The sequence below is a fragment of the Mizuhopecten yessoensis genome, unplaced genomic scaffold, assembly GCF_002113885.1.
Source record: "Mizuhopecten yessoensis strain PY_sf001 unplaced genomic scaffold, ASM211388v2 scaffold965, whole genome shotgun sequence".
NCBI classification, from domain to species: domain Eukaryota; kingdom Metazoa; phylum Mollusca; class Bivalvia; order Pectinida; family Pectinidae; genus Mizuhopecten; species Mizuhopecten yessoensis.
In genome coordinates, this window is record NW_018403810.1 from 60,731 (window position 1) to 88,032 (window position 27,302).

General features: G+C 35.3%; 3 protein-coding genes across 4 annotated transcripts in view; 1 reads left to right on the forward strand and 2 right to left on the reverse strand.

Moving 5' to 3' along the window:
• The window catches only part of LOC110455797 (protein tyrosine phosphatase type IVA 2-like), a 53,819-nt gene extending 53,062 nt beyond the window's left edge, over positions 1–757 (reverse strand). For both annotated transcript variants that reach the window (XM_021506180.1, XM_021506196.1), the window contains exon 1: positions 630–757. The gene's annotated coding sequence lies outside the window, so the exon portion shown is untranslated. The remainder of the gene's footprint in view (positions 1–629) is intronic.
• A 3,138-nt stretch (positions 758–3,895) lies between these two features.
• Positions 3,896–11,356, reverse strand: LOC110455827 (stromal cell-derived factor 2-like). Its single transcript, XM_021506226.1, has 6 exons — positions 11,244–11,356; positions 10,340–10,452; positions 9,264–9,346; positions 8,984–9,123; positions 6,635–6,716; positions 3,896–5,894 (listed from the first exon to the last, which is right to left on the reverse strand). The coding sequence occupies exons 1-6, from the start codon at positions 11,320–11,322 to the stop codon at positions 5,729–5,731; spliced, it is 663 nt and encodes a 220-aa protein (XP_021361901.1). The 5' UTR covers positions 11,323–11,356; the 3' UTR covers positions 3,896–5,728.
• A 5,346-nt stretch (positions 11,357–16,702) lies between these two features.
• Positions 16,703–27,302, forward strand: part of LOC110455834 (dentin sialophosphoprotein-like) — a 39,191-nt gene continuing 28,591 nt past the window's right edge. Inside the window, exon 1 of the mRNA XM_021506255.1 lies at positions 16,703–16,782. The gene's annotated coding sequence lies outside the window, so the exon portion shown is untranslated. The remainder of the gene's footprint in view (positions 16,783–27,302) is intronic.

Below are 27,302 nucleotides of genomic sequence, written 5' to 3' on the forward strand. Positions count from 1 at the left end.
TTATTGGTGACAATGTTATACAGTAATAACATCGCTCTTTCTTGTAGACATGCACTGCCACAGGGCATCACATGTTCGGTATGTATGGTCAGTACATGTGACCTTATCAAACACGGGGTCAATCAGGTCAAGCCGTGACCATCATCCTTACCTTTCATCTCGTGGTGTATCATCGTCTACTTATCAACCGTGTGTAAACATCCATGGTTACGTAATGTCACGATAGCACACACAATTCTGTCCAGATATATCTTGAACGTGTGTAAAAACATCCAGATGACCGGAGACAGACAAACGATTATTTATAGGCCTATGGGGTAGAATGCAAAACGGAGTGAATGAATCGCGAAAACGTCAGCCCGATGTACATTGGAAAAGGAAAACGGCAAGGCAGGAACTATGTTGAGTCATAGACATGGTATTATTGATAGAAATCTTGCTCGTTCTATTTACTCCAAGTCTGACTGGTTTACTTTCAACGCTAACGGCGGTTACACATCATGCTTTTAACTTTCAACATGCATATTTGTCATAACTCTCTAATACACTGGTTGACCGGCTTGTCTGCGTGAAATTTAACATATATTTGACTAAAAACAGACTGAAAATGACAAGTTTGAAATACTTACCAGTATATTTCTACACATTGATCGCAGTAGTTGTTTTGAACTCGCTCTTTCAGCGAGACAACAGGGAAATATGTGGATTGTAGTATTTCCACAACTCACATTAGACAAGCAAGATGGCTGTCAGTATTGTGACGTCACGGACAGAATGTTACTAGGGGCACCTTACGGGGTTCGTCGGGAAAAGTTCTAAATTATCAATTTTTGTTAATTTAGTTTTTATCATTTTTTATTATTTCTCCAAATCTTAACTGCGTTTGTAGGGAAAATAGATGCCCCTGAAAAACCTTGTTTATAGTATAGAATTAATTTATCAATGAATACAAAGCCAAAGGTTACAGTCGCGAAAAGGATTAGACCGGAGACTAAGCCTTACATTAGGGTTGATTAGACATACCGTTTGCTACTGGCAGAGATACTTACTGAAATGTTGTTCATATATTTGCTGTTCACGTCAATATTGCCAAGTAAACCATTTGTATGAGTTAATTGTTCTAGTTTCTGTTGCAGCGATGATTTTAGAACCCCCGTTAGCTCCTGATTCTATTTATAATAAACCAAAGTCATGTTTATTTTTAAGCTGATTGCAATTAGCCATGCAACACCAATAATACACGATTAAATTATGATAATATGTCTAGTCAGTTAACATATTTGTCTGGTCGCCACGTTAGTATGCCAATAAAAGAACATGACTGATTCCATTATAGGTTAAAGACTCTTTCGTTTCCGTTTTGTTTTGTTTTCTAGCTTGACTCACGTATTTGAAATCAAAACTAAGGCCAACACTACGACCCGTGTCTTATCTTTTTCACGTTTTGTCATTTTCCCATTGGATCTGATTCTATGTTCATTAACTCTTTAATCTTAACATCTCCTCTTTGATAACTATCCAGGGGTTTCCACGTAATGTTAACTGACGCTCTGGTATTGATAGCACTTTTCATCCCAGCATGCATGGTAATTTTTCGACGTCATTCCCATATATATAGTTTTACACACAATGTTAAGTTTTGCCGTAAAAACTGCTATTGCCAATCAACCCATCATTGTTAGAATTCTATGAAACAGATAACTATATTAATACTGCCAAGAGAAGCGCTGGATAATTCTCTAGTTTTGTGCCAAATTTCATCCACTTTTGACGAAATTGATCTTCCAAAAGTGAATTGACAAAGAAACCAATGGAAAGACGACGTGACGTGAAACATTTAAAAATATAACTTGATTTACTTTACAACAATTATGAAACAAGTTTTTACAACTTATATTAATCCCCTTGGTGGCTTGGATGTTAGCGCACGGGGTCTTAATGTGGGAGGAAGCCAGAGTACCCGGAGAAAACTGACGTGGTGCAGGTTACGCCATACCTTTTCACGCCCGATCAGGTAATACTGAGAACCCCGGCCGCCTTGGTAAAAGATGCGCTGTCCACTGCGCCACCTGACCAAAACGCAAAATAGGGAAGACATAAGCAAATTGCGATTAAGATACACTAAAACGGGGAAACTACGAGTCTCTGTCAACTTTTTGCGGGAACTTTATCATATGACTTAAACATTTTTTTATCAACCAAAACTGGAAAATAGGATTTGGCACGATTTATTACAACTTATGAAGCCATCTCCTTACAACAATAATTCAAAACAACAGATGGTGATATAGACTGTCAATTACAATTCATAGTAGTATGAAGCGATTTTTAAAGTGAGACATACACATACAAAAAAAACATATTTTAAAGTCAAGTTCATAATCGAAACATGTTAAAATCGTCCACTGGATCTTATCATATATTCAGTGCAGAGAACGTACGTTAGTGAACAATATTTCGAGGGAGGCTAATTTTGAGACCTAGTTTGCGAACTCGTTTGATAGCATCGATCACTACAAGGTTTAAAAAATAAACCCGATATCTATACAAAATTTAGTTAAAATAATCCTGCTCTTTAACCTAAGAGTGTATAGGCCATTCAGGCTGTTTATGATATGTTTGCATCATATATCGACTTGTACAACTCATTAAATGAGTTCAACTATTGTTAATGATTAATAGGTGTCATATACATCTGAAAAAGTACAAGACTACTCTAGTAGTTCTAAATTAAAAAAGAAGGGAGATAACTCTAACACAAATGAGAGAGATATTATATGTAAGAGAGCATAAAGCCTTCAAAGTAACCAAAACATTTCCCAAAATATCTGAGCATGTGTAATAGTGACACATCTTATAAATGTTTTTTATTATTCAATTTCCAGAATTCAAATCATGAAAAATACTGCTAAACTATGATCATATGTAACCACAAGTACAGAACTAGATTCATCACATTCTTGGAAAACGTAAATGAAAGGGGGTTAGATATCATACTGAGGTGAAAGTTTGGTCTTTGATACAAAATGACAGGGTAATATCTTAAAACTGATTTATATCTTAACTTATGGACACTATTGTTGAATGGACAAAATATTCTTTGCTGTGAAATGTATTTCTTATTTTCAGAGATTGGTTAAAGTACTGGAGAAATATGATGCCGATTTGTTTTATTAGAAAGTATTAAACTTTTTCTTTGCACAATACATGGAGTGTATTCATAAAAGTGTATACATTGCCAAACCGACTTCTATAATATCAGAAATGTCAACACCTTTATATAATAAAACACTTATCACTTTGTAGAAGTTTATTACCCATTTCCTGACAGTTGGCTTTTCTAATACACTTTACTGTAAGTGTTTTTTTCTTTAAGAATTGAAGGGCATTTATTTTCAATTTCCTGGCTTCATGGAATGTTTTAAGCGATTTGCTTCAAACCGGTATGAACATTGACAAAATGCCTTTCAATTCTTATATTCATATTCATTTTTTTTTTTTTTACTTATTATTGACCAAAATACAGAAAGTCACTTATANTTTTTTTTTTTTTTTACTTATTATTGACCAAAATACAGATAGTCACTTAAATTTCCAATATTTAAGTGTTTATGTCGGCAGTGCAAACAAGATTCATTGAACAGCCTAACATCATCAAAATGTTTGATCTTAGCGGTTGTCCTGTTATAGAGGCACCAGTAAAAACTTCAAAATCAGGCTGATCCAATTGCGTCCATAGTCCTATGAATGCATTTTTGCAGTGAAATCTAAATATATTTAAATGACTTATTTCAAATATATAAAACAGGAATACCTGTTGTCATAGCTCCTGTTCAAGTTGTAGACAAGTTAATATTGATGAAAATTTAATGACTAAGACAAATACAAACAGAAGTCATTTTTCCCATCATATTTATTGTAGAAAAAGTTGATGTATGATAAAAGACAAAATATCTGTTCTGTAGTGTTACATAACAATAGTTCTCCCTCTACATAATATACATGTTTTATTTCAGCCAATCCCTCATTAGGCGACACATCAATTAATATCATATCCTACACTAGGCCTTTGTGAAAATTGCACAGGTTTTATGGTGCTGTTGTATTAAGTGCTGCTACAAATGCATCTATATCATTTATGTGATATGCCACCTAAATCAAGCATGCAGGAGTTATTTCCCTTGAACTGTCACACGCACATGTAAATTATGTATAATGAAATCTAGGAAAATTGTCAACTACTTACAAGAAAAAAGAACACATTTTCTACAACAGATAACAAACAATAATTTGCACTCTATCTTTCTCTCAAAATAACGTAAATTGAAAAATATGTATTCCACACTATATAATCTATGTTGCAGCAATAGTTCATTCATACAAACAAGATATTTGCCAACTCATTTTTCAGGTGAAAGAAGAAGTTCCTATAAATATAAGAAAGATTGAAGGCAGAGAACAAATTATTCTAGCTCAACAGCCAATTCAAACAGAAATGGAGTACATGGTATTTGATTCTATGTAAATAAACTTCAGAATTGCTTATTTTGGACCTCAAAATTGTTATTGTACACTGGTTCACCAAGAGTAGTCTAATGCTGATCATATTGAGCAGACTTTCATCTTTGTATGAATGATACAAAGATGTATTATTATTGTTATGGTAAAGACATAAACTAATGTATTGGTTTTGTTATGGCAATGATAAAATTGTATAAAGTTGCAATTTGAGACAATTTTATTACATTTCCATGGCTTTTGAAAATTTGTTGATTTTTACATTCTTCAGAAATTGTAAAACTGATAATGCCTCAAATATGATCTGATACAGCAACGTTTTTGGTAAAAAAACAGAAGACAAACTGAAGATCCATCAATCCATATTCTCTTCAACACTATACACAAACATTCCACAAAAGACTTCAAAGGAATATTTCACATAATTCATACTTAACTATACACATCTACTCTAGAGTTGGACTCCAAATGACTTTTAAAACAGATATAGAGAATATGAACAGAATTATCGTGTGAAGATATCTCACTGCATTTTGATACACTTCTAAGTCCATAGCACATAGTTTCTTCTAGTGGTAAAAGACATGTCCACTTTCGAATCCAAAGGTTCTCAGTTTGTACCTTGCCTGACCATGGTAAGTCAATATATACGTCAATGACAGTGAGTGTGGTTCAGCTAAATGCAGCTACATAAATTTGGTCCAACCGTAACATCAAATAATATTCTTATACTTATCTTTTAAATACATGCAGTGAAATATTGTTCAAATCTTTGAGAACCCATCTTTGAGTACATGTACATAAATACAAAAAAAGACATTTTCCCCTCCAAATTTTCACCCTGTGATCTTTTATAATATATTTGCCCGCTGTATACCTAAAATAGGTTCTGTTAACTGTATTTTCACCTCAACGGCAAAAAGAAGGAAATCAGTGTTAAAGCATATCATAGGACAGACTTGTTTGTTTTTCATTCTAAAATATACCATTTACTCTTATGTAACAAAAAAATCAGTGCTATGGAACCCAATGTGGGTATTTTAATTTTATGGAATAAAATTATGACCAGCTTCATCAACTGGTTTCCATTTCCTTCATTGACAGGATAAGCACTGTTAAAGCCAGGAATCAATCTCCATACAGAAATGACACGTGAGACGATAAACCCACAATGTTTTCTGTGATTACATAGCAGCTCTGTAAAGGTCCCCTATAACTCGTCATGGTATCCTGAAGAGGAAGGTTCCGATGTTGGTTTGATAAAGATTCCCTCCTTAGCCTGCCAGTAATTCAGTTCTGATGGTGATGGATACGCGCTTATCTCCCTTTGTCCGTGAATTGGCCGTCCATACGTGTCTCCAGAAACGTGTAAATAACTAAAGCAGAAATAAAATAAGACACATGTACATTACTGGAGCATAAAATAAGACACATGTTTATAACTGGAGTAAAAATAAGACACATGTATATAAATGGAGTAAAAAATATTAAGATATGTAAGATATGTGTTTTTAAAATAACTGCAGCAGAAATGAAATAGTACCTGGTATAAATTAAATATGTTTCTATAAACAATCCTGATGTATTTGGCACAATTTGTTCCGAGGGTGCTTAAAAATTGGCTAAAACATAAAACCCCACTTTAAAGTGAAAGTACTATATATCAGTGATGGATTGGGTCTAGTCAGGTCTGGATGTGGGTGTATACAATGTCAATTCCCTCCAAAAACTGGAAAGGGACACCTTAGTAAAGGTCGATGGGTGCTAATAAGTTATAACAGCAAATATGGCATAGCATTTTGTGTGCTGAAATACTGTGTTAAAATTAGAAATATTTTATACACATTCAAATAAAGAGGGTTAAGAGCTCACAGCTCAGTGACAGCCCTAGTCTAGAATAGGACAGACAAGGAATAAGGCTGAGGATGTACAGCTTTTAAAATAAATTTAACTTTGTGTGTTTCAAAGTTATGTGAGTTAAATTGAAAGGTCAAATGTAACTAAATGAATATGACCATTGTAACAAGATTACTTTCTTTTCATTACAGTGATTTAAGGGTATTGGGTTTCTTCCTATTATACATAAATTTAGTTTTTAAGGTCAAAGGTCACTTACTATTCTGTAACAACATTCTTGATCTTGACCTTTTCCTTTCTGCTCCAGTATTTTCCTGCACAGACAATCACCCAGTTGTCTCCTGTAAATGTTTAAATATCAATGATGAGTAGGATTTTAAAAATTGCATAATTATACTCGTACTGGAGAGGATTTCACTCAATGGTTCATTGGGGAAAGTCACTTATCAGTATATATCATGTATTAAACATAATTTTACTCTCAATATATTGTAACAATAGGCCCGATGGGCCTGCATCACTCAACTGGTACTAATCTCACACTTGTAACATTAAAAGTGATCTAAAATAAAGCTACAGAAAACATCAGTTTTTATGACTATTATCATTCAAAAGAACCTGATAAAAGATTTAACATTTCACCCCTGTGACCTCGAACAAGGTAATTACGTTGAACAAACTTTATAGCCCTTCATCTCAGCATGTAACTTGCCAAATATAACCACCCTAGACCTTTTGTATATTGAGATTAGGTCATTTAAAGGTTTATACATATCTGACCAAATGTGATCTTGAAAATGGGTCAACGTCAATCAAATGACTTGATAACCCTTCATCCAAGCATGCAACTGCCCAAATATCAACATTCTGGGCCTCATGGTTATTTAGAAGAAGCGGTTTAAAGATTTTAAACATATTTTACCCCATTTATTTGAACAAACCTGGTAACCCTTCACCTAGCATATATATTGCTGGCCAGATATCATCACCCTGGACTTTTGGTTACCTGGTATTCAGAAGAAGTCATTTAAAGATTGTAAACTTATTTGACACCTAAGACCTTGAATATAGGTAAAGGTAATTTATTTCAATAAAACTGGTAGCCCTTCATCGTAGCAGGCTACTGGACAGATATCAACATTCGTGACCTTAAAGATATTCAGGAGAAGTCGTTTAAAGGTTTAAAACATATTTGACCTCTGTGACCTTCAATATAGGTCAAGGTCATTAAATTCAATAAAATTGGTAGCCCTTCATCCTAGCATGTTACTGGCCAGATATCATAACCCTGGATCTTATGGTTATTCAGAAAAAGTTGTTTAAAGGTATTATTTAGACAATTGACCCCTGTGACATTGAATATGGCGAAGATCATATATTTGAACAAATCTGGTAGCCTTTAATCCCAGCATGCTACTGACAAGATATTACCATCCTGGTCCTTTTGGTTATTCAGTAGAAGTTGTTTAAAGGTTTTTAAAGACAATTGACCCCTGTGACCTTGAATACAAGAGATTGTCATTCTTCAGAAAAAGTCGTTTAAAGGTATTATTTAGACAAATGGCCCCTTTGACCTTGAATATAAGTTAATGTCATTCATTTTAACAAATTTGGTAGGCCTTCATCCAAGCATGCTACTGGCCAAATATCATCACCCTGGGCATTTAGGTTATTCAGAAAAAGTTGTTAAAAGTTTTTAACATATTTGACTCCTGTGACCTTGAATATGAGCGAAGGTCATATATTTGAACAAACTTTGTAGCCCTAATCATCACCCTAGGGCTTTTGGTTATTAAGAAGAAGTTGTTTAAAGTACAATATTGACATGGGACGATGCTTCGCGGCCAGGTGAACTTATAAAGTCTCGTCATCAGAAGCTACGTTATAATTATCGCAGCTAGATATCACACAATGTCATATTGGCGAAAGCCACTTATCAGTGTATTTTGTATGAATCCTTAAACACTATTTTACTCTCTATATATTGAATGTAAAATAGCAGGGTAATTCATGTCTGTTGCAGTACTATTCTTTCTGGTTTTTAATATAACTTCTGTCCTGTCCAAAAAAACACTTCTGCCCTGTTAATATAATTGTTCCAATGTAAATATAACTACTGTCCTGTTTAAAAACATTCTGCTATGTAAACATATCATCTGCCCCTTAAATATAACTGTTACACTGCAAATATAACTCCTATCCTGTAATGCATTTATAATTCTAAAACAGCATTTTTTACTCAGCTGAGTAATCTCCCCTACAGATGGCCACTAGATAATGCTCTATAGCTTTTTTATTTCTTGAACACTTTTTTCATTCAGCTATGACAAGATAATTCTTATCTAAATTACATTCTTTCAATTTAAAATAGCATACAAGCACTGGTAAATTTCATAATCAAATAAAGTAATTGAAAATATTTGACGACATTCAAAATATCTTCAGCTTTGATTAAAATGTGTGAGGTGGGAGGTGCCACTGACAGCAGGCCAGATAATTGAGTTTGCTGACTGGAAGTTTAGATAGCAGCAGACAAAGAGTTTAATTCACAGGATCAGGGGCTTTATATTTGTGTTCACATGACATGTAGTTCACAATTTTATCCTACCTTCATCTCCTTCGCCGTTTTCCCCGAAGGCGCTCACCTCCAGGTTATGTGATAAAGGTGACTGGAAGTGATGGCTGTGTAAATTACGTCTTGTATTCAAGTGCATGAGCCTCAATGTCTGTCCACACTTGACTGGCTCCCTGTAAACAGAAAGTCACACTTTGAGATACATGCATTGTATGGGTTTGATTGTTGTATGATTTGTTTTTTAAAAATTGACAAGATACATGCATGTACAAGGATGACTTTTTTAATCTTGAAAATTTACTGTGTGACTTACCCTCGTGTACAGCCAATGCCAGTTTTACCACGAACCTGCCAGTAACTGTTGTGGTCTTCTGATGAATCTACGGCTGTTACCGACTGTAAAACAAATCACCACGTGTCTATTAGCATAAACAAATCACCACGTGTCTATTAGCATAAACAAATCCAGTCGTTACTGACTGTAAATAATATCAGCTATATTGATTTGGCTCTGCTAACGCTACCGATCGCATTTTCTGCAATTTGCGAATATTGATTACTAATTGTAGAAAAGAAATTAGTGCTTTTTGTAAATTGTGCGAAAATATTATGAGAGAAAACAATTTGTCATATCAATTAAACCCCAGCCTCTGGTTTATATACACCATCATTTTAATGAAGATGCAAGGACAATGATCCTTTGTTAGATCTAGATCATCTTGTAAAAGTGTTTGGTAAATAAAAAAAGTTATTGATTTCCCAATGAAACATACAATTATTATCAACACAAACATTTTAAAACAATCATGTGAAGAGGTCATATCACTATTAATTGTTTAAATGAAGACATTTCATCAGTTTTGAAAAGTTTTCAGTCCAAGTTTGCCGATCTCCACACTCCGTAAAATAGGTCAGAGTGTCCTCTTAGAAGTTAGAGGTGAGTATGATGTCTATTTTTCTTTGGGAAACTTATCAAAGACTATATTTCTTGAGTTTGTTGAGGCCAATTTTAATTGCTAAAGAAAAATAGGGGGTTTTAGCAACTTCTGCTAAAGAAAATTTGGACCTAGAGTTTACAGAGTTTGGGAGTCTTCTGCCCGAACACGCAGTTTTTCGTTTGGTACTCAAGTTTCCTCCCACATAACACCCCCAGGGTGCTAACCTATGGGTCAACAAGACTGATTAATATATATAAACTGAAATACCTTGCTTCATAATTTTTGTAAAATAAAAGTAGTTTATACTTTTAACTTTTTCAAAAGATTTAGCATTTATTTTGATAAAACACTATAATCAATTTTCGATAAAATATTTTTGAAAGATATGGTTACCAGTATGGCAAGTTAACCAATGTCAATTTTAGGCAAATACATGATGAAAACAACCAACCTGCTGTCCACTTCCAGAGCCATACTTGACGTCATGAGAATGTAGGCGAACATTGTGATGATTATTCAGTAACTTCAAACTTGAACCGCAGGTAACATAGTCATAGTCGAAACCTGTAAATATAAATTTGTAAATGTAAACACTACAAATTTGTACACAAATTTCATGTCCTGAAAGTCTTCGTCTGTTTACCCTTTCTCCTTCTTCCATACATACATTTTTTGTATTTTAAGGTACATTTCTGCATAAAATAGACTGATTTTGGCAAATGCACATACACTGTCTATCATTATTTTCTTCCTATATTATACATAGTTGCCATAGACGCTCCGGATTCCCTGTTAAAGATATTGGAAAGCCCTCTGTGTCGAGTCGATTAACTTGGTTGTAAGAGGCATGTCTATTAAAATATCTTACTCCACTTCACTCTAAATCAAATATGCATGTTCCTCTGGCTATGAAATAGACTAAAAGAAAGAAAAAGGTAACTTCGTTAACTGGGGATCGAAACAATGACCACAAACATTCTAGTTGGATACTCTATTGTTGAGCTAAGGAATTAACATAATTCACAATGCACGTCAATTTGACTATTCCGTCCTTTTTCCAAGTCTTTACACCTCAACCAAGTTGTCGTTATGTCACTAAATCGTTTTAAACATGTATAACCCTAACATACATGTTGATGTGTGATGTGACACATATCAGTATAGCATAAACTCCCGACATTTGTAACGAACGCCTCTGCCTAACCCTGCCCAGTTTAGAAAGTGACACGATGACAGGAATCATGGATTGTAAACAACACGGGATCAAGGTTATTATCTTTCTTAATTACAAGATAAAGTAAAAATGAATCACATTTGTCGAATATATGTTAAGTCTTTTGATAAGAGTCAGATACCTGTAATTCTATCGACCAATAATGCCACGATAAAAAATGAAAGCATCTTCGACAAAACTTCAGTTACCGGCCACGCCATGTTGGTAAGTTTTTCGAGGGTCTCTATTTTTTATCTAAAACGAAGAGGATAACATCCGAGAGTTCCGAAATTACACCAGTGGTTTTCTGGCCTCTTCTGAGGAGAGTATTGACACACGTTCTGTCGTCTGATTGGTTGATTGATTACAAAATTTCATGCTTGAAAAGTCTTTAGAGGAGTCCTAGATTTTTTTTGTAAGGAATACGTCAATTACTGAACCCATGAACCGGTTTCTATGAAACAGATTTTTTTGTTTGACATTCTTTTGGTGAACTCCTTTTCCATCATGGTGTGGAACGGTGCAGGGACGCTGACAAATAAAATAAAATTTGAATCGGCAATGCAGATTGAACATCATCGAATACTTAAGCAACATTTTCACGGCAGTTTTGATACACAATTAGTTAACTTACTGCTTTTGTCCATCTTAACTCGGGGGAAATGATGAAATGCCTAATTAGAAAGCATTGCCAAGTAAGCGCTCAATTTTTCAAATTTCACCATTTGTTACGATGTAGCACAGACTTAAATAATCTAATTCCGTGGGTGTAGACATTTTAGACAAAATGTATTTAAATATTATTATAATAATTGGTATTATATAATCTTATACATACGGAGCGTAGCCTCAGAGAAATTTAAAAGCTCTGTGATTTATAAGAATGTTTTGAGTGGAATACTATTTGAAATATTCATTTTTATTTTATTTTCCCGCCCCTGAGCAGAGACACATATATATATCTCCGTGATATTACATACGTCTCTGTCCTGAGTGATGTCAGTAGGGGCGGGGCAGGGGGTGAAGTCACTAATTACAGTGATAATCATAATATGAATGTCTTAATACAGTGGTAAAATATGCTACAATACTAACAGAGAACGTTACAGAGAGTATTCCTGGACTTATGATCGAGGGAACATACCCACAAAACATGTTTTAGAAGGCGACAGGAGGGATAACTCTGGCAGGATTAACTGATTCTATTATGTATAAAAAAATATGAAATTATCTGGTTACTGAATAAAAATGGAGACGTAGGTGACAAACCCATTAAAGTGCCGCACACACGTGACATCAGGCTTTAGTGCTACGAAAATAAATAAATTAGAAAAACAAAACCTCTATTCCCTGTCACGATCAGTATTCGAATTGTAATTATCCCGTAATTGTAATTTCACGAGACAGTGTGACTTGTATTTAGCCCTGAATTTTTGTTCTCTAAAGATACCGTACGATAGACGATATTTTAATGGTTGACAAGAGGGCCGGTCTGTATAGAACGTAAATCAATCTGGTAGACGCCTCGTATGTAATTCATTGGTTACGTGTGTAGGAGGGGGATATTGTGTTACATATCGTATAGAGTATGATCCCAGCATACAACGGTTATATATATTACAGCACATTCCTATTACATCTTGTTACCTTTGAACTGAATAATAAATATTTTTGCAAACAATGATAAGGAGTTTTCAAATATTTTGAATTCCAGACTTTAAATGTAACAATGAAGTGTGCAGACCCCCCGTGACTAGAGTTACAAACAAACTGTTCACGAATCAACGCCATCACGCTTCTTCTTCTGTTGTCGATTACTTTTGAAAGCGTGTTTTTAAGGATGTTTGAATCTCAGAAATTGCATCGTTTGCTCTTGTTATGAACTACCAATTAGACATCTAGTCATCACGTAACAATCAGATTACGTCATGTAGTATTCTGTCCGTTGGTCAGTCAGCATCCTAGAAATTCCAGGTTTTGTGCTCATATATGGTCAAGAACATAAGTGATCGTAACACCTAGAACCTCAAGGATGGTCCGTCAGATACACACGGGAAACCGACTTGTCATGTACAACTACTGTTCATTAAGCCGTTGAATTGTGTTAAAGAGGGGACTAGTTTTACGGACAACTTGAAATTAGTATCGTTCGCATTACGCTTAAAGAACAGAGTGTGGACTTTGATTGTCACAGACTAATGTAAATCCGTAAACATTCACACATGTATATTTTCTGTCTGTAGCTCAAATAATTGAATTCTCGGATACGGTTCGAATAGAACAAAAAGGGGCAATAACTCTGCAAATGTTGCTCGATATATAGATATATGATGGCGGGTGAGTTTATGAAAGATTTCAATGCAATCTATGGATTATTGCTGTTCAGCACAAGACAAGACTGGAATGACTCAAACACAAAATGGACAATAACTCTGTAAAAGAATGTGGTCGATATGTCCGACAAACCTACATTCGATTGTGATAAATCCTCTCAATTTTTTCGAATATCGGCTTAAAACTGGGTAACCATTTTTCGGCAAAATTGTAAGCGAACACAAATAAAGCGATAGTTTGAAATATGCCTGATGCGCAACAACGTCTGAAGATGGTGGTGTTAGAGTTAGCAACTAGCAAGGAAACTGAAGGGCTATATATAGTTGTCTGGATAAAGAATTGCGTAACGGACGGACAACACTATATCTAGATACATCTTATTCCAATGTCGGCTTCAGAACCTTCGGTTGAGATATATTTTTATCTATGTTCATCTTTTTGTCAATCCACACCTTCGCTGTAAGACCATATTCTCCGTTGTCATTACCACAGTTTCATCAATGAATAGATTATTGTAACTACTCCTACGCCCAGCGTGTCAGATCAGCGGGACCCCATGTTCTACCCGGTCTATAGGTGTGGGTAGAAATCATTCACAGGTTTGTTAGATATGGCAGGGTTCCCAGCAGGTTTATCTATATATCCCGAATGTAGAGATACACCATAATTATGTTGTAAGGTGTTTGGTGGTGCGGGACCTAGATATAGGGCAGATATAAGTTTACCACCCGTGTACTGTATACCGATTTGAAGCATTAGTGATAAAAACATCCATAGTATTTCTTTCTTAGTCAAGAAGCATGCAGTGATACAAAAAAAATGATAAATATTTTTGCGAATTTATGTGTACCATCCCAATTAAACTACTTTTAAAGCTTAATTTCTGTGAGTATTGAAAATGAGAAATATGCTATAATTTTTTGACTGGACCAAATAATTTGTAATACAGAAGATAGAACATTTCATATAAATTTAGGCCAACCCTAGAACAGTCCCGACATTCTCAAAAACCAGAGACGCTGATTGGTGACTTCAGAGCGTTCTATATATATATCTATTGAGCCCCGGGTGCTAATTTCGTTTGTGAGAACACCTATCGATATTCTTTTTTTGATACAACCATAAATGAATATAATTCCTCCTCAGATTTTTCAATGATTTAATAAAATGATGGTTTGGTGATCCGATTTGGGTACTGTCACCTGCCCAAAGTTGGTCCGACTTGGACACAAACAAGCCACGATATATCGTCTTACAAAAAGTAAAATAACATGAAAATACATCATTTAAAATATCTCATGCTCAGTTTTTCTGGTTTTTGGTTGGAAACTATAACGCATAGATTTTTTATATTTCAAATCGCACTCGGGCCCAGGGCTATCGTATTCGGACCCCATTCATCTCAGACTCATTTCACAGCTTATTAAAACGACTGTATTTTCAACAAATGGCAAATAAATTGACAATATTTATGGTTTACCTGCATAATTGTCTAGTAAAGATTGTGTGTGTCTCCAACACTTTGGATGATTGTGACAAATCAATATTGTTAAAGCATTTTCTTGTTATGTATTACAAGCCTGCCATTTTATAGCAAACAGTTTCGTTCCGGAGCTTGAGTTCGAACTTAAGTCTGCTCTTGGGCAGTCTCAGCTTTTTGAGCTCAGCTTGAGGCGTTGAGCTGAGTTTTTAGTTTGTGATAACGAAATACGGACGCTGAGCTTGAGTCCTTGAGATCGGACTCAAATCTCAGCTTAAGTACGTTTGTGATACCGAAGCCAGGACGACTAACCGTCTCATTTTTTTCCCTAAATAGTTGTTTTTGGCTAGGAATAAACAACAGCAATTTATATGTGCTAAATTTATGTTTCATGTGTTTGTCAAGATCCGTGACCACGTAGGGACCGGGGTCAACTGTCCAGTCTATGTACTCATTCATAGCAATATCCTTTTTGGGTTTTTTCTTTATGTTTATAACATATATTCAATTGAAGACACATCACAAAAACATGAATTTCACAATAGTAGGACACTCGACCTCACCACATTGGTGAGAGGGTGGGGGAATGACTGGTCACTTAGATTTTAAAATGTTTTGCGATAAGTCTATGACCCAGAATCCCACATTTATAGAGTCCGACGGAAATTAGAGACGTTTTGAGGGAATAAATTCGACGTTACATTAGAAATTTGATATATGTGTGCGTGTCTGTCCACTCCCCGAATTCCTCTTTTCGTTAAGTTTGTTAAATATCCCCCGAACTGTTATTTCCATGACGACCAACATCCGGGTACCAGGGTTTGACTAATATTACGCCACCTTTTCTATCGTAATGCCTGGACACAGGGATCAGCTGGTCAGCCAGACAATTGGTCAGTCTGTGTCTGTGAGTAAAGTGACATGACGGTAATTAGGTCGTGATTTTAATTTCGTCATACAATGGTTTGTATGCGTAGTATACATTAAGAGATTTCCGCTGTAAGAAGACCCCCCGGGATGGTCAGTGCCAGGCACTGCCCCATATTATAGACAACATGAGTATCGGAATTTGTCTACAAGCTTAAGTTCTTTACTAACCTTATGAGTCTTCAGGACAGCAGATATATATATAAATACGTAATACTATAATTTTAATTTGATTACTTTATACATTAATATTTCTTTCATATAGTAACAAGATTTGGTTCAGACTGAAATGGTACAGATATACGTACGTATCGGGCACAGCTGAGCATTCCTTTTAGCTTGATTATCTGAAATGGCTCCATTTCTTAAATACATTTTTTAATGTCAAATAAGTTTTCTTTTAAAAAGAGAATGACGTGTTAAATATGCAATCATAATCAAAGTATAATGTCCATTTTTGTGCCGGTCTTAAGAATTATTTTTAAGTCCGAAGTTCAAGCTGACCGGGCTTTCTAACCAAGTGGTCAGCTGAGTGGTTAGTGGCATTTGTAAGTCATTAGTCTCTGCTATTTAATTTACCTGGACAATAGTATTTAGGTGACGTTATGTGACGTAATCACTTAACAGATAAAAGAGAGCAACTCCGGTGTAGGTTTTCCTCCACGATTCACCTGTTCACACCTTGGTCTATTGATCCGTACCTACCTACTCGTACCAGCTGCCGATTTAAACCGGAACGGAGACAGGTATTCCCGCGGTGTCATCGCTGTTACGTACGGAATGTATTTTCAGGTGAGAATTTGTGATCGATAAATGTGTGGCTGATGTTATGTATCAACACTAAGAACAGAGACAGAACGACGCAAAATGTGTGATGCTGAGTTTTAATGAAACAAATAGATATAATTGAAACTATGGGATATATCGAGTGTCTTATCAGGTGAGTAGGGAATATACATAAATATATGTATTGTATCTATCTGCCGTCAGGTAAACATTTTTTATCATTGATGGCGACGCGAATTGTACGTCAAGCTAAGCATGACCCATAAAAACATCACATAATATATATACCTCATTGCATTACTTTGTAGGATCAAAGAAATGTATAGTGTTGTATATGTATGTATTTAGTAGGATGTGATGTACATATATATGTATGTATATGTGTGTGTGAACAATTTCTCTTCAAATACAGGTAATGTTTGTGACGCTACAGGTGTATATGCAATCTGTGCTAAACTTCAGCGATTAAATTATTCAAAGAAAGCTCTGTTTGATCTTAGTTTAAGTCTGATCCTCCTGATCTAGACGATATCGTTGATATATATGTGAAGTATACAATACAGCGCGCGATGACCTATATCAAAGACTATATTTACGTATCTGCCAATATATTTGATATATACGAAGCCTCGTATAGATTGTCCAACCATTATGTAAAACGGTGTATAGGATTACTCTTGTGTACTATTCATAACCGTCCAGTCTGCCCTTGTATGAATGAAGTTTCCGAGATGGCCACGGTAAATTGTTCACTTTCGTTAAAGAAAACGTGGAATTTATTTTCATTCAAACTTCAACTTATTTCAAAATAAAAACATTAATACATATGTACATGTACATACATCAACATTAAATGCGCACAGGTTGAAACGTATTGTCAACACATTAAAGGCTAATCTATGGTGTTGACAAATATGTTTAAGCCTGTGCTTATTTTAATGTTGGGGTTTGTAATTATGTTTGTATTTTGAAATGAGTTGAGACGAGTAACATATAATCACGCACCTGTACATTATCATATACATGTAATTCATTAAATCAATCGCATCTTCGCCAAAACACATTCATAATATCACGAAATTATACTTAAACATTCATTTAACGCTTCAAATAAAACAAAATATTATTTTTTTCAATTCTATTTCGATTCACATCCTAAACCTCATTTTTTTTGAAAATAAAATATTTACCTGAAAGCATGTGGTTGGCATGTGAATATTTTGAAATATTTCAATTAAATTTCTTCCTTCTCGCATCTTTACTTTCAAAATGAGTTATCGGCAAATTGTACTAGTATTGCTCTAATGGTGGTATATATATATTTCCTTTGGTATAAGACAATTTGTTTTGCTTGTCAAGGATTTGCGTCCTCGAAATAACTAAGGTCATACGACGACGCTTTCCGCATAGCGTCTCTCCGAAACGTCATAAACTGGACACATGGCACTCAACTCGGTCACGTGATTCTGACACTGAGTTAACTGGGGGTCCATAGGAAGACACCACAGAAGGAAGTAACCAGGAGAGGAACAAGCACAAAAACGATACTACAACGTAAATACAAGCCTTCCTAAACAAATTGTTTTTCTTCTTCTTTATTATTAGGCCAAAAACAAAACAAAATGCTGTGTTTCCGCTTATGATTATACGGTATATAGATAAAAAAATATTTTTTGTAAAATATCTTTAATAAAGGTTGTTTAAGGACATCCAAATAATTATTTTCTCTCGTTATAACGAGACACAGGTAGTTCTAACGAGATCATAACTCGTTATAACGAGACACAGGTAGTTCTAACGAGATAATAACTCGCTATAACGAGATACAGGTATTTCTAACGAGATCATAACTCGTTATAACGAGATACTTAGTCGTTGTAACGAGATATTATGCCTTTATAACGAGACACTTGGTCGTTATAACGAGATGAAATAATTATTCAGATATCCCCAAACAGCCCTCGCAGTTAAGAGAACTTATTTTAGATCGTTTCAATGCTAAGTCGAAGTAAATTAATAAAAAAAACACTATAGTAGATACTAAAATTAGGGTAGGGAAAGTGATAAAAACGTTCTTCACATCCTTTTGGTCCATTACATTCGATCGGGCTCCTTTCAAATGAAACACAGTGGAACTCTTCAACTGTTACAACAGTTTGTCCTCAGGGCGTTACAGTATGTTCCATGTAAACTGGCGTTGTTACTTACCAATGAACTTGATAGGCTGATTAAACATTTAAGTTGATCTGGTACTGAACCGCCTTGTTAGCGCTGTTTACAGCTTCACTGTAGGTTAAGTGGGTTAGAAAGTCACTAAATATTGGATACGTCACGGAACTACACCGTGTACACTAAGTAGGGTAGAAAGTTTCTAACAAATCGACACCTCACTGAACTATTATGCAGACTAACGGGACAGAAAGTCACTAATGAGTTAGTAACGGCACTCTACTTATGTAGAATAGGATGGATAGATGGTAATTACCAATGTACACGTTAGTGAACTATTTTTAGACTAAGGAGATAGAAAGTCACTTACTTAATAAACACGTACATGAATTAGTATGTAGACTAAGAGAAGAAGTTATTGAAACGTCTCACTCAAACATGACACCTATTAGTCAATCTCTTTTGAGGGTCTTTGCACGCGCTTCTCCCTGTTCATTAACATATTCATTGAGATAAACGACACGGGGTAACGCTCCGGCCATGCCTCATTCTCAGTCATAACACACGTACACGCCCCCTGTCTGAGCCCTCACCGCCTTACCCGTGCATGTAGACCCCTATCTGTGCCCCAAACACCTTACACGTGCATGATGATACCTCCTCATTGTTGCGAATTGTCTTCACTACGACACATGTGAGACGTCCCCCTCGGGTGCCTCTACTTTTAAACGCGTATAATGTTTCCTTGTCGGTGCCTACTGCAATAGGTCTATGGTGTCCCCCTGTTGGTGCATCCACTACCATACGTGTATAATGTTCCCCTGTCGGTGCCTCCACTACCATACGTGTATGATGTCCCTCTGTCGGTGACTCCACTACCATACGTGTATGATGTCCCCCTGTCGGTGCCTCCACTCCCATACGTGACGTGTATAATGTCCCTCTGTCGGTGCCTCCACTACCATACGTGTATGATGTCCCTCTGTCGGTGACTCCACTCCCATACGTGTATGATGTCCCTCTGTCGGTGCCTCCACTACCATACGTGTATGATGTACCCCTGTCGGTGACTCCACTACCATACGTGTATGATGTCCCCCTGTCGGTGCCTCCACTACCATTCGTGACGTGTATAATGTCCTTCTGTCGGTGCCTCCACTACCATACGTGTATGATGTCCCCCTGTCGGTGACTCCACTACCATACGTGTATGATGTTTTCCTGTTGGTGCCTCCACTACAATACGTGTATAATATTCCCCTGTCGGTGCCTCCACTACCATACGTGACGTGTATGATGTCCCTCTGTCGGTGCCTCCACTACCATACGCGTATGATGTCCCCCTGTCGGTGCCTCCACTACCATACGTGTATGATGTCTTCCTGTTGGTGCATCCACTTCAATACGTGTATAATATTCCCCTGTCGGTGTCTCCGCTACCATACGTGACGTGTATAATGTTCCCCTGTTGATGCCTCCACTACCATACGTATATGATGTCCCTCTGTCGGTGCATTCACTGCGACACGGGCATGATATCCCCCTGTTGCCTCTTATATAGGACACGAATGTTAAGTTCCCTGTCGGTGCCTCTTTGTCAGGTGAAGTCTATGTTTAACCGGATCAGATTGCCTTTATTCGAAACATCAAATTTTCATGACACTTGGCGATAATGCTTTCTATAGGCCAGATCGATTCTAGCACAGAATCCATTATTTTTGACGACATACACTACATTTTTCTCGAAATCAATAAATTCCAATGCTCTCCTCAGAATGAACAGTGAGTTTATTTACGGACAGGAAAAGTGCCGTGTTAATCGTCCTGGAATGCTCCTACGCTGACTACACGTAAAGTGGTTTAGTACCAAACAATGTCAAAGCATGTAGGCTTCGTCGAAGGTAGAGCGTCAAGGCGGAGAAAAAGGCACGTGCAATTACACTCAAACGCAGCAATAGCCAATTGAGCGCAAATAGGTACAATCTTCTGAGAATGGTGGTGTCGGGTCATCCATCCGTTGGGCGATACGAAACAGTTCGAGATTTTTAAGTCTTCGTTTCTTTGACTCGTGTCATTACCGTTTATATGACAACGCGTGTCAAAAGTGGTACCATGGAAGGGTAGCAATCAGGCAGAGTGCGGTATTCTGATAATTTTACAACCAGGGTCAAGAAAGACGCGTTTGAAAGTAGAGTGATGGATTATAGTATAGGTCCCTAGCGTTGCAATAGAGACAGTCCCTTCAATGAAGGGTATGGTCCCTAATTCTTCATAGTCTCCTATTACTATCATGCAGTGTGATAAAGCAGGCAAATACTTAAAATTTCAAACTGATATCAAGTGTTTGTTATTATCTATTATAAGTGTCTCAGCAGCTATGGTTAATTTCTGTTTCACGTGCAAGCCTTCCTGCAGTACATGTACGTATATAAATGTATGCACACATATGATTTTGTGTAAAATTTAGTCTTAACTTTCAAAATACCACATAATGTAAACACGGGTGTTATGTTATCATAGGTATAGAACCAACAGGTACATGTAGTCTATCTCCTACTGAAAATCTGTCTGTCCATCTGTCCAGTTTTCTTTAACGTATCTCAAACTTGTAAATGCCCTGTTGTACATCCTCAAATCTATTGGTAAGAGGAGGATGGATTGGATCATTGCTTGATTAGTATAACTAGGTTAAGATCACTGCTTGGTTAGTATAACTAGGTTAAGATCACTGCTTAGTTAGTATAACTAGGTTAATTAAGATCATTGCTTGGCTAGTATAACTAGGTAAAGATCATTGATTGGTAAGTATAACTAGGTAAAGATCATTGATTGGTTAGTATAAGTAGGTTACGATCATTGCCTGGTTAGTATAACTAGGTTAAGATCATTGATTGGTAAGTATAACTAGGTAAAGATCATTGATTAGTAAGTATAACTATGTTAAGATCATTGCTTGGTAAGTATAACTAGGTAAAGATCATTGCTTGGTAAGTATAACTAGGTAAAGATCATTGATTGGTTAGTATAAGTAGGTTACGATCATTGCCTGGTTAGTATCACTAGGTTAAGATCATTGATTGGTAAGTATAACTAGGTTAAGATCATTGCTTGGTTAGTATAACTAGGTTACGATCATTGCTTGGTTAGTATAACTAGGTAAAGATCATTGATTAGTAAGTATAACTAGGTAAAGATCATTGATTGAATAGTATAACTAGGTTAAGATCATTGCTTGGTAAGTATAACTAGGTAAAGATCATTGCTTGGTAAGTATAACTAGGTAAAGATCATTGCTTGGTAAGTATAACTAGGTAAAGATCATTGCTTGGTAAGTATAACTAGGTAAAGATCATTGCTTGGTAAGTATAACTAGGTAAAGATCATTGCTTGGTAAGTATAACTAGGTAAAGATCATTGCTTGGTAAGTATAACTAGGTAAAGATCATTGCTTGGTAAGTATAACTAGGTAAAGATCATTGCTTGGTAAGTATAACTAGGTAAAGATCATTGCTTGGTAAGTATAACTAGGTAAAGATCATTGCTTGGTAAGTATAACTAGGTAAAGATCATTGCTTGGTAAGTATAACTAGGTAAAGATCATTGCTTGGTAAGTATAACTAGGTAAAGATCATTGATTGGTAAGTATAACTAGGTAAAGATCATTGATTGGTTAGTATAAGTAGGTTACGATCATTGCCTGGTTAGTATAACTAGGTTAAGATCATTGATTGGTAAGTATAACTAGGTAAAGATCATTGATTAGTAAGTATAACTATGTTAAGATCATTGCTTGGTAAGTATAACTAGGTAAAGATCATTGCTTGGTAAGTATAACTAGGTAAAGATCATTGCTTGGTAAGTATAACTAGGTAAAGATCATTGCTTGGTAAGTATAACTAGGTAAAGATCATTGCTTGGTAAGTATAACTAGGTAAAGATCATTGCTTGGTAAGTATAACTAGGTAAAGATCATTGCTTGGTAAGTATAACTAGGTAAAGATCATTGCTTGGTAAGTATAACTAGGTAAAGATCATTGCTTGGTAAGTATAACTAGGTAAAGATCATTGCTTGGTAAGTATAACTAGGTAAAGATCATTGCTTGGTAAGTATAACTAGGTTAAGATCATTGCTTGGTAAGTATAACTAGGTAAAGATCATTGCTTGGTAAGTATAACTAGGTAAAGATCATTGATTGGTTAGTATAAGTAGGTTACGATCATTGCCTGGTTAGTATCACTAGGTTAAGATCATTGCTTGGTAAGTATAACTAGGTAAAGATAATTGATTGGTAAGTATAACTAGGTAAAGATCATTGATTAGTAAGTATAACTAGGTAAAGATCATTGATTGGTTAGTATAACTAGGTTAAGATCATTGCTTGGTAAGTATAACTAGGTTACGATCATTGCTTGGTAAGTATAACTAGGTAAAGATCATTGCTTGGTAAGTATAACTAGGTAAAGATCATTGATTGGTAAGTATAACTAGGTTAAGATCATTGCTTGGCTAGTATATTTAGGTAAAGATAATTGATTGGTTAGTATTACAAGGTTAAGATCATTGCTTGGTAAGTATAACTAGGTAAAGATCATTGCTTGGTTAGTATAACTAGGTTACGATCATTGATTGGTAAGTATAACTAGGTAAAGATCATTGCTTGGTTAGTATAACTAGGTTAAAATCACTGCTTGGTTAGTATAACTAGGTAAAGATCATTGCTTGGTAAGTATAACTAGGTAAAGATCATTGATTGGTAAGTATAACTAGGTTAAGATCATTGCTTGGTTAGTATAACTAGGTTACGATCATTGCTTGGTTAGTATAACTAGGTTACAAACATTGCTTGGTTAGTATAACTAGGTTACGATAATTGCTTGGTAAGTATAACTAGGTAAAGAGCATTGCTTGGTTGGTATGACCAAATTTAGATCATTGTTTGGTAAGTATAACCAGGTAAAGATCATTGCTTGGTTAGTATAACTACGTTACGATCATTGCCTGGTTAGTATAACTAGGTTACGATCATTGATTGGTATGTATAACTAGGTAAAGTTCGTTGCTTGGTTAGTATAACTAGGTTACGATAATTGCTTGGTAAGTATAACTAGGTAAAGATAATTGCTTGGTTAGTATAACTAGGTTAAAATCATTGCTTGGTTGGTATAACTAGGTAAAGATCATTGCTTGGTAAGTATAACTAGGTTAAGATCATCGCTTGGTTAGTATAACTAGGTTAAGATCACTGCTTGGTTAGTATAACTAGGTTAAAATCGTTGCTTGGTTAGTATAACTAGGTAAAGATCATTCCTTGGTTAGTATAACTAGGTTAAAATCATTGCCTGGTTGGTATACCTAGGTAAAGATCACTGCTTGGTTAGTATAACTAGGTTAAAATCACTGCTTGGTTAGTATAACTAGGTAAAGATCATTCCTTGGTTAGTATAACTAGGTTAAAATCATTGCTTGGTTTGTATAACTAGGTAAAGATCATTGCTTGGTTAGTTTAACTACGTTACGATCATTGCCTGGTTAGTATAACTAGGTTAAGATCACTGCTTGGTTAGTATAACTAGGTTAAAATCATTGCTTGGTAGTATAACTAGGTAAAGATCATTGCTTGGCTGTTATAACCAGATTTAGATCATTGATTGGTAAGTATAACTAGGTAAAGATCATTGCTTGATTAATACCACTAGGTTAAGATCATTGCTTGGCTAATATTACTAGGCTAATATCATTGCTTGGTAAGTATAACTAGGTTAAGAGTATTGCTTGGTAAGTATAACTAGGTAAAGATAATTGCTTGGTTAGTATAACTAGGTTAAAATCATTGCCTGGTTGGTATACCTAGGTAAAGATCATTCCTTGGTTAGTATAACTAGGTTAAAATCATTGCTTGGTTGGTATAACTAGGTAAAGATCATTGCTTGGTAAGTATAACTAGGTTAAGATCATTGCTTGGCTAATATTACTAGGCTAATATCATTGCTTGGTAAGTATAACTAGGTTACGATCATTGCTTGGTAAGTATCACTAGGTTACGATCATTGCTTGGTAAGTATCACTAGGTTACGATCATTGCTTGGTAAGTATCACTAGGTTACGATCATTGCTTGGTAAGAATAACTAGGTAAAGATCATTGCTTGGTTAGTTTAACTACGTTACGATCATTGCCTGGTTAGTATAACTAGGTTAAGATCACTGCTTGGTTAGTATAACTAGGTTACGATCATTGATAGGTATGTATAACTAGGTAAAGTTCATTGCTTGGTTAGTATAACTAGGTTACAAACATTGCTTGGTTAGTATAACTAGGTTACGATATTTGCTTGGTAAGTATAACTAGGTAAAGAGCATTGCTTGTTTGGTATGCCCAAATTTAGATCTTTGTTTGGTAAGTATAACCAGGTAAAGATCATTGCTTGGTTAGTTTAACTACGTTACGATCATTGCCTGGTTAGTATAACTAGGTTACGATCATTGATTGGTATGTATAACTAGGTAAAGTTCGTTGCTTGGTTAGTATAACTAGGTTACGATATTTGCTTGGTAAGTATAACTAGGTAAAGAGCATTGCCTGGTTGGTATAACCAGATTTTGAGCATTGTTTGGTAAGTATAACTAGGTAAAGATAATTGCTTGGTTAGTATAACTAGGTAAAGATCATTGATTGGTTAGTATAACTAGGTTAAGATCATTGCTTGGCTAGTATAGCTAGGTAAAGATAATTGATTGGTTAGTATAACTAGGTTACGATCATTGCCTGGTTAGTATCACTAGGTTAAGATCATTGCTTGGCTAATATTACTAGGTTAAGATCATTGCTTGGTTAGTACAACTAGGTTACGATCATTGATTGGTATGTATAACTAGGTAAAGTTCATTGCTTGGTTAGCATAACTAGGTTAAGATCATTGCTTGGTTGGTATAACTACGTAAAGATCATTGCTTGGTTAGTATAACTGGGTTAAAATCATTGCTTGGTTAGTATAACTGGGTAAAGATCATTGCTTGGTTGTTATAACCAGATTTAGACCATTGATTAGTAAGTATAACTAGGTAAAGAGCATTGCCTGGTTGGTATACCTAGGTAAAGATCATTGCTTGGTTAGTATAACTAGGTTAAAATCATTGCTTGGTTAGTATAACTAGGTAAAGATCATTGCTTGGTTGTTATAACCAGATTTAGATCATTGATTAGTAAGTATAACTAGGTAAAGAGCATTGCCTGTTTGGTATAACTAGGTAAAGATCATTGCTTGGTTAGTATAACTAGGTTAAAATCATTGCTTGGTTAGTATAACTAGGTAAAGATCATTGCTTGGTTAATACCACTAGGTTAAGATCATTGCTTGGCTAATATTACTAGGTTAAGATCATTGCTTGGTTAGTATAACTAGGTTAAAATCATTGCTTGGTTAGTATAGCTAGGTAAAGATCATTGCTTGGTTAGTATAACTAGGTTACGATTATTGCTTGGTTAGTATAACTAGGTAAAGATCATTGCTTGGTTGTTATAACCAGATTTAGATCATTGATTAGTAAGTATAACTAGGTAAAGAGCATTGCCTGGTTGGTATAACCAGATTTTGATCATTGTTTGGTAAGTATAACTAGGTAAAGATCATTGCTTGGTTAGTTTAACTAGGTTAAAATCATTGCTTGGTTAGTATAACTAGGTAAAGATCATTGCTTGGTAAGTATAACTAGGTAAAGATCATTGCTTGGTTAGTTTAACTAGGTTAAAATCATTGCTTCGTTAGTATAACTAGGTAAAGATCATTGATTGGTAAGTATAACTAGGTAAAGATCATTGCCTGGTTAGTATAACTAGGTTAAAATCATTGCATGGTTAGTATAACTAGGTAAAGATCATTGGTTGGTTAGCATAACTAGGTTAAGATCATTGCTTGATTATTATAACTAGGTAAAGAGCATTGCTTGGTTGGTATGACCAAATTTAGATCATTGTTTGGTAAGTATAACTAGGTAAAGATCATTGCTTGGTTGGTTTAACTAGGTTAAAATCATTGCTTGGTTACTATAACTAGGTAAAGATCATTGCTTGGTTATTTTAACTAGGTTAAAATCATTGCTTGGTTACTATAACTAGGTAAAGATCATTGCTTGGTTGGTTTAACTAGGTTAAAATCATTGCTTGGTTAGTATAACTATGTAAAGATCATTGCTTGGTTAGTATAACTAGGTAAAGAGCATTGCTTGGTTGTTATAACCAGATTTAGATCATTGTTTGGTTAGTATAACTAGGTTAAGAGGATTGCTTCTGTTATTTATTTAGGTTACGATCATCAATATATGTATCTATGATGACTGCTCGCCTATTATAGCTAGTTATTGATCTTTCGTTGGTTATCTAGGTAGTTATTGATAATTAGTTGGTACATTGGTAAGTTTAGCTAGGTTATGATCACTTATTAGTTATCGATCATCGCTTGGTTAGCATAGCTAGGTTAGGATAATTTGTATATGTAGTCATGATTAA

Excerpts from the sequence above, each read along its gene's own strand:
- LOC110455827 (XM_021506226.1), bottom strand. The coding sequence starts at position 11,322 with ATGGCGTGGCCGGTAACTGAAGTTTTGTCGAAGATGCTTTCATTTTTT. Across the intron at positions 9,124-9,263 it reads GGCATTGGCTGTACACGAGG|GGAGCCAGTCAAGTGTGGAC; the intron begins GTAAGTCACACA and ends TTCTGTTTACAG. Across the intron at positions 5,895-6,634 it reads AAGAATGTTGTTACAGAATA|TTATTTACACGTTTCTGGAG; the intron begins GTAAGTGACCTT and ends TTTCTGCTTTAG.